Here is a 12,594-nt window from a genome sequence, read left to right as displayed (position 1 = left end):
GGCTAGTTCAAAATGAAGACAAAATAATTTATTACACATGACCGCAGTTCTTAAAGGACCCAGTAGAATCAGGACTTCATTCACACAGCTCACACAAGAAATAGTTAAGGGTGAGAGAAGGTCAGAGAAGGGACAGAGCCTCAAGAGACAGTCATCCAAAAAGGCTTGAAGGAGAAGGTAAGACTTTTTCTTTAAGATGATCAGAAGAGCAGAAAGAACACACTGAGGGTTGAGAAATACATGAGTTGAGAAAGAGTAATGTCTGTGTAATGGTCAGCAAGAAGACTGGCTTTATGAGGACAGCATGTCTGTGTGGGAAAGATGGTGGTGACGGGTAGCAGGTGGCCAAAGTATGTAGGATCTTGAACACTTAGCATACAGTAAACTCCCTACATACAATGAGTTCCATTCCAAGAGAGTGTTTGGAAGTTCAACAAAGTCAGCCTAGGTACCCAACTAACACATTCAGCTATACGGTACTGTACTGTAATCGGTTGATAATACAGGCAGGAAGAGTTACTGGCTGGAGGAGAGGAGGTGGGAGATGCGAGATGGTGGAGCTGAAGGATTGTCAGCAATAGGAGGTGGAGGGCAAGTTGAAATTTCACTCACGCCTGTTTTTGACGGCCCAGGTTCTGGTTCCTTGCTGGATTCAATTCTGTCAAAAACCAATACAGTATTGTAAAGTTAAAAAAAAAAGTACTAAAAAAATAATTTTCAAAAATAATTAGATTTTTCTTTTCAAAATAAAACTTTCAACTTAAGAAAAAAAGGTGCTATAGCACTGTACTCTATACAGTACTCTACAGTTAGGTACACAAAAGCACAGCCGCTTGTAGGGGATGCACACACATGACAATGTGTGCCAGACATATACACTAACAACATAATTGAACATGTGGGTGCATTCGCATCTTTGAAAGTTTGCAGCCTGAAGATTCATATGTAGGGGACTTACTGTATTTGGATTTGACACATTAGAAATTGATCACAGTAAATCGTTGTACAGATAGAATCTAACAGGAGCAAAGTGGTGTTTTTAAACAATTTAAACCATCATTGACAAAACAAAGAATCAAGTAAGAGGCAGGGAAAAGGAGTAAAGGGCTGTTGTAATGATTGCTAAGAGTGATGGCAAAAGCCTGCACAGGGTGTGCAATATAATAAAAGAAATAAAAGGAAGAGATGAAAGGAAGTATTACAAGGTAGTACAAAAAAGGAAGAGGAGAGCCTCAAAACTGTAAGCTTAGACAATTGAAATGATGTTGTTCATGAGAGTATCAGGGAGAGGTGGAAAGCAGAACTGATTTGGGGAAAGGACTCCATGTTCCATTTTAACCTTATGGAGTTTGGTGTTAATAGTCAGATACCTGAGTAGACACAGATGGAAAATCGATCAGATATGGAGTTAAGATCTGGACAATGTTCATATCAGATGATACAAGGGAAGCCCAAGAATACTGGAGTGGGTAGCCTATCCCTTCTCCAGGGGATCTTCCTGGCCCAGAAATCAAACTGGGGTCTCCTGCATTGAAGGCAGATTCTTTACCAACTGAGCTATTAGGGAAGCCCAAAATAAAACTCCTTCTTCCCCGGGTGGGACTCAAACCCACAGTCCCTGCCTTAAGGGGCCAGTGCCTTATCCATTAGGCCACAGGGGCTGATTCATATCAGATAGCTGAACTGAATTTATCAACCCAAAAGGAAAAAATATAGAGATTTTCTAGGTGTTCTAATCACTGTCCAAGAAACTCACTCTGAGGAGCAATTCTATAGTGTGCATCTTTTAAAGAGACATAACCCAGGTTCAGCCTAACAAATCACCTGTTTCTGCCTCAGACAACCTCACGCTTGCTTCCAACCATTCAGGTTCTACAGGAGTCAGAATCATTGGAGGATTTGGTCTCTGACTCATAATCCAAATAGCAGTGACAGTTATGAAGGACATAAGAAGTCGAAGTAAACCTCTGTGTTTACTCAGAGTAAACTGTGTTTACTCAACAGTCTTCATCAGAGGGGAAGTAAGACGGTACAATGTTTAGAAGAGTAAATAATTTATAGCAAACAAGAAAGGAGTTCTGACATCTATTGTGAATTATGCTTGCCCAAGACCAACTCATCACTTTATTCTTCTGCCCAGCCTTGTCAGGTTGCCTCTGGAAAGGAAAAATACTTCTTTTACAGTTGGACACAAACTTACTCTACTGCAGTAGGTCACATCAAGGATTCTGGCAAACTTGTTGGTTCTGGTCATGATGATGATATTCCAGAAAGAAGGTCCAGACCTTTCCTCACAAAGACATATCATTTCTCAGAGTAAAATGCCCTCTAGGGCTTTTTCAAGCCCCACTAAATGCCAGGAGCCTTAGAACAGACTTGGGAGGGTGGGACAGAGAATGAAAAGAAACTCAAGTGACAGGTGAACAGTGCAGATAGTTGCCTGTTGTGGCTGTCATGCTAATGGGCCAAGTATGCCACTACATGAACCTGATGGCTAGACATTTCCAAACAAGCAGGTAAGAGGGACCCTGGCTTAACAACTTGGATGCAGGCCTAGCATTCTATGTATTGGAGGAACCTGAGAGCAAGGCAATGCTCAGAGAAGAGGGGCATAGGCAGGGGATCAAGAGAGGTTCAGCAGTGGATGAACAAGACAGCAGACCAACGCCTAGAACTGGGAAATAGACAGCAAGCCAGTGACTCAATTACTGGAAATGTATGTGAAATGGCACAAACAGAATGGCTTGCTTAACTAGTGGATTAATTTATTGATCAAGATTAAATGGCTAGGGATTCCATGAAAAACATCCATTTCTGCTTTGTTGACTATGCCAAAGCCTTTGACTGTGTGGATCACAATACACTGTGGAAAATTCTTCAAGAGACTGGAATACCAGACCACCTGACCTGCCTCTTGGGAAACCTGTATGCAGGCAGGAAGCAACAGTTAGAACTGGACATGGAACAACAGACTGGTTCCAAATAGGAAAAGGAGTACGTCAAGGCTGTATATTGTCACCTTGCTTATTTAACTTATATACAGAGTACATCATGAGAAACGCTGGGCTGGAAGAAGCACAAGCTGGAATCAAGATTGCCGGGAGAAATATCAATAACCTCAGATATGCAGATGACACCACCCTTATGGCAGAAAGTGAAGAGGAACTAAAAAGCCTCTTGATGAAAGTGAAAGAGTAGAGTGAAAAAGTTGGCTTACAGCTCAACATTCAGAAAACGAAGATCATGGAATCCAGTCCCATCACTTCATGGCAAATAGATGGAAAAACAGGGGAAACAGTGGAAACAGTGGCTGACTTTATTCTGGGGGGCTCCCAAGTCACTGCAGATGGTGATTGCAGCCATGAAATTAAAAGATGCTTACTCCTTGGAAGGCAAGTTATGACCAACCTAGACAGCATAGTAAAAAGCAGAGATATTACTTTGCCAACAAAGGTCCATCCAGTCAAGGCTATGGTTTGTCCAGTGGTCATGTATGGATGTGAGAGTTGGACTATAAAGAAAGCTGAGTGCCAAAGAATTGATGCTTTTGAACTGTGGTAATGGAGAAGACTCTTAAGAGTCCCTTGGACTTCAAGGAGATCCAACCAGTCCATCCTAAAGGAGATCAGTCCTGGATGTTCATTGGAAGGGCTAATGTTGAAGCTGAAACTCCAATACTTTGGCCACCTGATGCGAAGAGCTGACACATTTGAACAAGTGTATACCCGTGGCGGATTCATGTTGACGTATGGCAAAACCAATACAATATTGTAAAGTAATTAGCCTCCAATTAAAATAAATAAATTTAAATTTTAAAAAAAGACTCTGGTGCTGGGAAAGATTGAGGGCAGGAGGAGAAGCGGACAACAGAGGATGAGATGGTTGGATGGCATCACTGACTCGATGGACATGGGTTTGGGTGGACTCTGGGAGTTGGTGTTGGACAGGGAGGGGCCTGGTGTGCTGCGGTTCATGGGTCACAAAGAGTTGTACATGACTGAGCAATGAACTGAACTGAACTGAATTCCATGATGGTTCAATGGTTGAGAGTCTGCCTGCCAGTGCAGGGGACACAGATTCGATCCCTGGTCTGGGAGGATTCCACATGCCATGAGGCAACTAGGTCCATGTACCAAACTACTGAAGGCCAAGAACTCTCCATGTGAAGACCCAGCACAGCCTAAATAAATAAATGAAATTATTTTTATAAAAAGATTAAATGTCTATAGAGAACAGACTTACGGACACAGCGGGAACAGGAAATGATGAAGTGAAAGTCACTCAGTCATGTCCTACTCTTGGACTATATATAGAGTCCATGGAATTCTCCAGGCCAGAATACTGGAGTGGGTAGCCTTTTCCTTCTCCAGGGGATCTTTCTGACCCAGGAATCGAACCGGGGTCCCTGTATTGCAGGAGGATTCTTTACCAACTGAGCTATCAGGGAAAAATTGAGAGAATAGCACTGAAATATACACATTACCATATGTAAAATAAATTGCTAATGGGAAGTTGCTGTTTAATACAGGGAGCTCAACCCTGTGCTCTGTGATAATCCAGAGGGATGGAATGGGGTGGGAGGTGGAAAGGAGGTTCAAGAGGGAGGGAACACATGTATACCTATGGCTGATTCATATTGATATATGGCAGAAACAACACAACATTGTAAAGCAATTATCCTCCAATTAAAAATAAATAAATTTTTAAAAGATTGCCTAAAAGAATAAGATAAAGAAATCAGTCCTCTAAAATTTTATCTATAATCAACTCCTCTTTTTCTTTATATAATCAACTCCTCTTTTTCTTTAAAAAATTGTGTTATCTCTTTAGCTTTACCCCTCTCAATTTTGTCTAAATTTTCAAGAAGCCATTCCTCTGACTAAATGAGTCCAAATAATCTCTCGAGAAAGGAAAGCAGGTTTTTGGCCTTGACTCCAGACTGGATCTCTCCATGAGAAGGGAGCAATCACTTTCATTTTTCTGTCTTTTCAGTACCGGATTCTCACCCAGAAAGTTCTGTACCTATGGGCAGTCCTAATTCCATTGTAGTTCCACCAAAGACTATTAATAGATTATGGCTATAATAAAGCTGAAGTAAAAAACAGAAGTGTCCCAAAAAGAGAAGTATAAAATGAAAGAGGATAAAAAAGGCAAAAAAATTCTGCCTTCCAAGTTAGACGACGGTCTTGGTGAAACGACATATCTCACAAAGCAATAGAAAATCTGTAGGGTGCTTTAACTATCTGTGTTTGGATTTTTGTCACCTATTTTATTCTTCTGATTAATGAAGGAAGGATATGTTAGATGAAATTAATGTTTTAAAACTTATCTTTGCTCAGAACCAGCTCCTCCAAAGTCCCTCTTTGCAGTGAATAAAACCCAGACCTCGGTGACTTTGCTGTGGGTGGAAGAGGGAGTAGCTGATTTCTTTGAAGTCTTCTGCCAGCAAATTGGCTCCAGTCAGGAAGCAAAACTCCAGGTACTGTATGTTTGGATTTTCCTTTTCTGAATTAATTTCTATTAAGGCTCATTATCTGAGCAAAGTGAAAATCTTTCTTTGAATGATATAAAAGGAAAACTCTGCATGTATGGTTTTGTGTTCCAGTGACAGAAATTTAAAATTATTCTTAGAATGGGCCCCAAATATGTTATAACTAACTTGCCAAATTACAAAGTTTATTTTCATCTTTGTATCAGTCTTCTGTCTCCAGTTTTTAGCCACTCTGGGTCATGCTGGAGAGTTTAATTGAGGCGGTTGTCTGTTGTCCATTAAATTGATATAAGGTATAAAAATAGACTGCCATATGAAATATAATATAACAAATATGAACTAATTGGCGTTTATGTGGCAGACATTGTATGGGACACAAATGTTAGAATCACTGTTGTTGTTTAGTCACTAAGTTGTATCTGACTCTTTTACGACCCCACTGTAGCCCACTAGTCTCCTCTGTCCATGGGATTTCCCAGGCAAGAAGACTGGAGTGGGTGGTCATGCCCTCCTGCAGGGAGTCTTCCTGACCCAGGGATTGAACCCAGGCCTCCTGCAATGGCACCCCACTCCAGTACTCTTGCCTGGAAAATCCCATGGACGGAGGAGCCTGGTGGGCTGCAGGACACGACTGAGCGACTTCACTTTCATTTTCACTTTCATGCATTGGAGAAGGAGATGGCAACCCACTCCAGTGTTCTTGCCTGGAGAATCCCAGGGACAGGGGAGCCTGGTGGGCTGCCGTCTATGGGGTCACACTGAGTCGGACATGACTGAAGTGACTTAGCAGCAGCAGCTCCTGCATTACAGGCAGATTCTTTACCATCTGACCACCAAGGAAGCCCAAGAACGCTGGAGTGGGTAACCTATTCCTTCTTCAGAGGAAATTCCCAGCCTAGGAATTGAATCGAGGTCTCCTGCACTGCAGGCAATTTTTTTTATCAGCTGACCTACCCGGGAAGCCTGGTATAATCAATATCTTCAATTATTTTTTCATTTAATTGTGGATATTACACTAGAGCAGAAATAATTAAAATGAAGCATAAGTGCCAGAAGTGAGGCCCATATTACTAAGAGAATTTAAAAGACATTAGTAAGGAGGATAATTTTATTTGGGAAAAAATGAAGGCTGAGATAGGTGAGTGTTAAAGCTTTAGAGTCACAAATAACAGATAAGACGAATACTGAGTTATCCACCAGGTTAAATTGAATGGAAGGAGACAGATGAGCCTTGGGGTAACAAAACCACAAGACAAAACTATGTTATAGTCAGACATGGAAGAAAAAGGACACATTTTTGAGGCATGTCACAAAATACAGTGCAAAGATGAATACTATGAACATAAATAATTGATGCTTTTAAAATAATGCAGCTCATGAGATTGAAAAGAAAAAAGGATTTCTAGCAGTATGAATCTTTTTCTACTGAGGATTAAAGATAATTTGCTTTGATTTCTCTCCCCTTTTGATAGTCTGGTGTACAAATGCATCTCTTTTTGATTTGTACTGAACAGCTGAATCCTTTGGATCCCAAGAATCCTTTTGGAAAAAAGCTGCTCTGCCAGTAATGAATTTAGTTCTCTGCGACTACAGTAATGTCTTCCTTTAAGAAAATGATGATCAGGCAGCTACTTTATACAACTGAGTCCTGTTAGCAAAAATCTTTTCTCGGAAGCATTCTTTTATAGGATAGTGAAAGAAGTGAGAGTGTGAAATCCTTGCTGATGGCTCTCATCTCTTTAGGTAGAGGTGTTTCCAACCCTTGTTTTGAAAAAGGATGTTATGCTGGTTTATATTGTACAGTCGTACTTGTCAGTGGATGGCCACTGGTCCACCAAATTAACAACTTTTACTCAAGAATAAGTTAACATTAAACATTTTGGAGAACACAGCATCTTTATGCCTTTGGTGGATGCTGTTTAAAAGCAGAGAATGTAGACAAAAGGAGGTAGTGTTCTTAATATACAAAAGTGAAAGTCACTCAGTCGTGTCCAACTCTTCCCCATGAACTATACAGTCTTTGGAATTCTTCAGGCCAGAATACTGGAGTGGGTAGGCTTTCCCTTCTCCAGGGGATCTTCCCAACCCAGGGATCGAACCCAGGTCTCCTGCATTGCAGTCAGATTCTTTATCAGTTGAGCCACAAGGGAAGCCCAGTATTCAAAGATCTACTACAAATGAAAAAGATAAAGATCAGCAACCCAAAGCAACTATTTCATAGAAAATAAACATAGAAGGCTCTTAAACATATAAAAAGATGATCAAGCTCACTCATGGTGAAAGAAATGCAAAATAAAACTACAATGAAGGACAGTTTCCGCTAATAAGATGGGAAAAGTTCAAAAAGTTTGCAAATTATATACAATTTGTTGTGTAACAACAAACATAGGGAAATGGGTATTGTCATGCACTGACAATAGGTGGGTCCCTTGGAAGATGTCTATGGAAGATAATTTGTCTATACCTTTCAAAATTAAAAAGATATAACTTTTGACCCAGCAGTTCAACTTCTAAGAATATGAGTATTTGTATATGTATAACTATTCATACACATACATACACAGACAAATATATTCACAGGTTTTGTGTATAAATGCATATATGTATATATTATTGTTGTTTAGTCACCAAGTCACTCTTTTGCAACCCCATGAACTATATAGCCCATCAGATTCCTCTGTCCATGGGACTCCCCAGGCAAAACCATTGGAGCGGGTTGCCATTTCCTTCTCTGGAGGATGTTCCAAACACAGGGATCTAACCAGCGTCCCCTGCTTGGCAGGTGGACACTTTACCACTGAGCCACCAGGGAAGCCCTAGTACATATACACATATATACACACATACATATATAAAATGAGTGTGTGTATGTATGCATATGTTCCCATTAATTGTGAAACTGTTGAATTGTTTATAGCAACAAAAAATCAGAGATCACTTAATCATTTATTAGTAGAGGACTGGCTAGATAAAGTGTGTTCTTTCAATGGATTTCTATGCAGCCCTTATAGTGAAATAGCTTTATCTGTACTGGTATGGAAAGAGTGCCAAAATATACTGATAACCAAGATAAAAATAAGTAGAATAGTGCACAAACTATGTTATCACTGTATGCTTATATGTTTATACATCCATAAAATACAGATGGAAAGAAGAAGAAAAAAAAATACAACAGTGGCTGCTTCCACAGAAGATAATTGGTAGATGGGAAGTACAGGAAGAAGGAAACATTTTTCACTGGCTCCTTTTTCGTTTTTTCAATTTTTCTACTCTGTCCACGCGTTACTTACTCAATTATGAAAAGTAATTTAAAAGCCAAACTAGATGAAGAAAACATAACATTTATCTTGTTTTCTGCACCTCCAGGAACCAATTTCTGTTTCCTCTCATGTCGTGACCATCTCCAGCCTCCTTCCTGCCACTGCCTACAACTGTAGTGTCACCAGCTTTAGCCATGACAGCCCCAGTGTCCCTACATTCATAGCAATCTCGACAATGGGTAAGTAGAGGCACCAGTGGAATCTAGTATCTTTGGAAATTATATCTTTCCTGATTTGCCCTAAATTTTCCTTTTAAATATAAATAATTCATCTCTTGTAAAAAGAAAACTCACATTTCACTGAAAAGTTTCAAGCTCTGAGTTCAGGGAAACTTTAATTCCAACTCCAAACTGTGCTTACCAGTTATGTGATTTAGGGAATGATAATTACTATTCTGAAGCTTTGTTTTTTCATCTGTAAAGCTGGAGTACTAATATGTACCTGTTGACATGTTTTGAGGCTTAGAAACCAAGTACCTAAAGCTCTAGTACATGCTGTCTAAATGCTAGCTGTTTTCATCATCAGCTTCATCATCCCCATCACCCTCTTCAGTGGTACCCACAGTATTGTAAACAACTCAGGGGCATCTGTTGTAGTCTTGACCTTGCATTCTCACTGATCGAATAATGATGAACCTAAATTACTGGACCAAAGCCAGAAAATTTCCAGTCAAGTAGAATGAGTAATTGGGGAAATTAGAAATTAACGAAAAGTTTGGTATAATGCTGTTCCCTTATTCTTTTTCTGAGTTATATTATTTGTTTTACTCCTCTGCTTGAGTCTAATTCTGTCATCTAAGACCCTCCCTGAAGCTGCCTGTAATAAAGCTACTCTTACCATCACATTATACTTTTAATGGGCTTATTTTCATTTACGTATGTAAGCATTAATCATGTTTAGCCACTATATCCAGTGACCACTAGAAGAAATTTTTTTTCCTGATTTTAGTTTCTGCTTTTTCAGAAGAAAGAGCAAAAATGGACCTGAAAAACATACTAATGGTCTAGCATTTCAACACCTTTTTCCGTTTTCTAAAAATACTTTAATGTTCATGATTCCTTGTCATCTGTACAGCAACCCAGTGAAACAGGTGATATTATTAAACATATTTGCTAGTGAGGAAAAGTAGACCAGGAGAGACTGATATCAGAGCTTCCCCAAATGGAAGGTAGTAGTCAAGCGAACTTGAACAATCTCGTCTACGAGTCTAACATTGTTTCTGTTCTAATACTTCTGTCGGTACAGTGGAGCCAAGCTGGCCCACGTGGGAAGTGGCAAATGCCCAAAGCCCTAGGGACTGTGCGGGTTGGCCAGTTCTGTGATGTGATGATCAGTGCCGAGGATGGTGTTTCCTCTTTTCCTCTGATCCACTTTTAAGAGCTTTACAAAAATCTTTGATGTATATTTGCACCTTTAACACCCTGATCTTCTGAGTAGTATGTAAATCAGGCAATGTGTAAGTGCACTAAAGGATGGATCATAGGAAACCTAGTGTGTGAAAGAGATACAACCCCTGTTCTTAAAGGCCCTAAATGTATTAATAAGTTTAATCTCTTGAATTAAGCAGATAGAAAAACCTTCAAACATATGGTTACAGATCATCAGAAAGCCTGCTGCTAGCGATGCGTTAGTGCTGCAGCAGATGGCAGGGTGCTAATGCCTTTTTCATATACGTTATTACGTGAGGGAAATACACAGTTGTGCTTTCTGACTTGAAAGCCATGGACATAAAATAAGAGCCTGCCTCTCTCTAAGCTTTTGAAAATGTTAAACAGTGATGATACATGATAATGACTTCTAGCATTTTTGTTTTCAAATGAGTTTAAATCATGGCACAGGCATTACATACATTTCATGGTTTCCTTTAATAAGAATGTCCTAAACGTGGGCCTTTGAAGTGGACCCAGTTCTTCCGCCCACCCAAACACTGTTTGTCAATCTATTCTACTAAATAAGAGCTGACCAGCAAGAAGCCATCACTGACTCAGAGAAATGTCATTGTTGCTGTTGGTGCTATGGTCATAAGTGTGTTAGTCTTTAGATGAGATATGATGAATGGTGCTGTTAGTTTCCATGTCTTGGAAGCCCCGGTGAAGATGTATGGCTTTTATCTTTAGTTACAGAGATGAATCCCAACGTGGTGGTCATCTCCGTGCTGGCCATCCTCAGCACACTGTTAATTGGACTGCTGCTTGTTACCCTTATTATTCTTAGGAGAAAGCATCTGCAGATGGCAAGGTAAGTTGCATTTTGCTCAACTTTTACCCATAGGCTTTAGAATATTATTATCTATCCTGTGGGCTCCCCTGTGGCTCCAGAGGTAAAGAATCTGCCTGCAATGCAGGAGACCTGCACTCGATCCCTGGGTTGCGCTTATCCTCTGGAGAAGAGAATGACAACTCACTTCCGTAGTCTTGCCTGGAGAATTGTGTGGACAGAGGAGCGTGATGAGTTATAGCTCATGGGGTCCCAAAGAGTTAGACACGATTGAGTGATTAGCATATTTACCATGTACGTGTAGCTTTTACATATAGGCTTCCCTGGTGGCTCAGTGGTAAAGAACATGCTTGCCAATGCAGGAGATATGGGCTCAATCCCCAGGCCAGGAAGATTCCCCTGGAGAAGGAAATGTCAACCCACTCCAGTTTTCTTGCCTGGGAAATCTCATGGACAGAGGAGCCTGGCAGACTATAGTCCATGGGGTCACAAAAGAATCAGACACAATTTAGTGAATAAACAACACAACAATGGCGTTTAACACTTAAATTGTACAGGGGTGAGTTTACTTTTAGTTTTTAATGCCTATTTCTATTTTTTGTTTTCTAAGTAGACTTTTCAATATTGTTTTAGAAAACATTACCATTGAAATAGTAAAGCAAAGGATGGTTTGTTTACACAAAGTCAGACCTCTTACTGCCAATCTTATCATTTTAAGCAGCCCATATACTGGGATCCATTCATTGTATTTGGATATTTCCAAACATATTTTGGGCTTCCCTGGTAGCTCAGATGGTAAAGAATCTGCCTGGAATGCGACAGATACAGATTCCATCTCTGGGTGGGGAAGACCCCCTGAAGAAGGGAACAGCAACCCAGTCCAGTATTCTTGCCTGGAGAATTCCATGGACAGAGGAGCCTGGTGGCTACAGTCTGTGGAATCACAATGGGTCGGACATAATTGAACCACCAACATTTTCACTTTCACTTTCAAAATATTTTGGGGTAAAAGAAAGATCTGTCCTCCTAAGTATGCTAAATGAAAAGAGTTAATATATATGGAGACCACAAGGAAGAAAAGAAATCCCTTTCCTCATTAGTTCTGTTGAAGCTGTTTTATTAGAAAATATTTGTTGAGTTTATGAAAAGGTCCTTTCGAGTCCCCCTGTTAGTTCTGTTCCTATTACACAGATTTGCAGGCAGCTTCATTTTTCTTGCTGTTAGGAAAGCCTTTTGATTTACGATTTTGTGGATTCCCTATTCCTTTGACCACTAATGCATTTCTTATCAGAGCGCATCCTCAAGTACTTTCTGTTTGGAAGTTCTTAGCATATAAATGGTATTAAAGCTACAGACTGGAGGCAGTCCAGGAATGAAGTGTAAATTAGAAAAGAGGGTCCTGGATTAAGCACCAGAACAATCTAAGATTTTTAGAGAGAAGATGAAAGATAATGGCAAAAACAAAGCTGACAAGAGGCATCCAGTAGAGTGGAAGAAAAATTAGGAGAGTGTGGTGGCCTAGAAGTAAGGGAAAGAGCATATATCAAAATATATTTTTAAATTTCT

The 12,594-nt window shown here is 40.0% G+C and overlaps 1 protein-coding gene across 1 annotated transcript in view; it reads left to right on the top strand.

Moving 5' to 3' along the window:
* PTPRO (protein tyrosine phosphatase, receptor type O) overlaps positions 1-12,594 on the top strand; it is a 270,106-nt gene that overhangs the window by 204,162 nt on the left and 53,350 nt on the right. Inside the window, exons 13-15 of the mRNA XM_018048437.1 lie at positions 5,340-5,479; positions 8,858-8,990; positions 10,929-11,049. Of these exons, the coding sequence (XP_017903926.1) occupies positions 5,340-5,479; positions 8,858-8,990; positions 10,929-11,049 (394 nt within the window). The remainder of the gene's footprint in view (positions 1-5,339; positions 5,480-8,857; positions 8,991-10,928; positions 11,050-12,594) is intronic.

The sequence above is a fragment of the Capra hircus genome, chromosome 5, assembly GCF_001704415.2.
Source record: "Capra hircus breed San Clemente chromosome 5, ASM170441v1, whole genome shotgun sequence".
Lineage (NCBI taxonomy): Eukaryota > Metazoa > Chordata > Mammalia > Artiodactyla > Bovidae > Capra > Capra hircus.
Note: the sequence above shows the minus strand (reverse complement) of the source record. Positions and strands in the feature narration are given on the sequence as shown.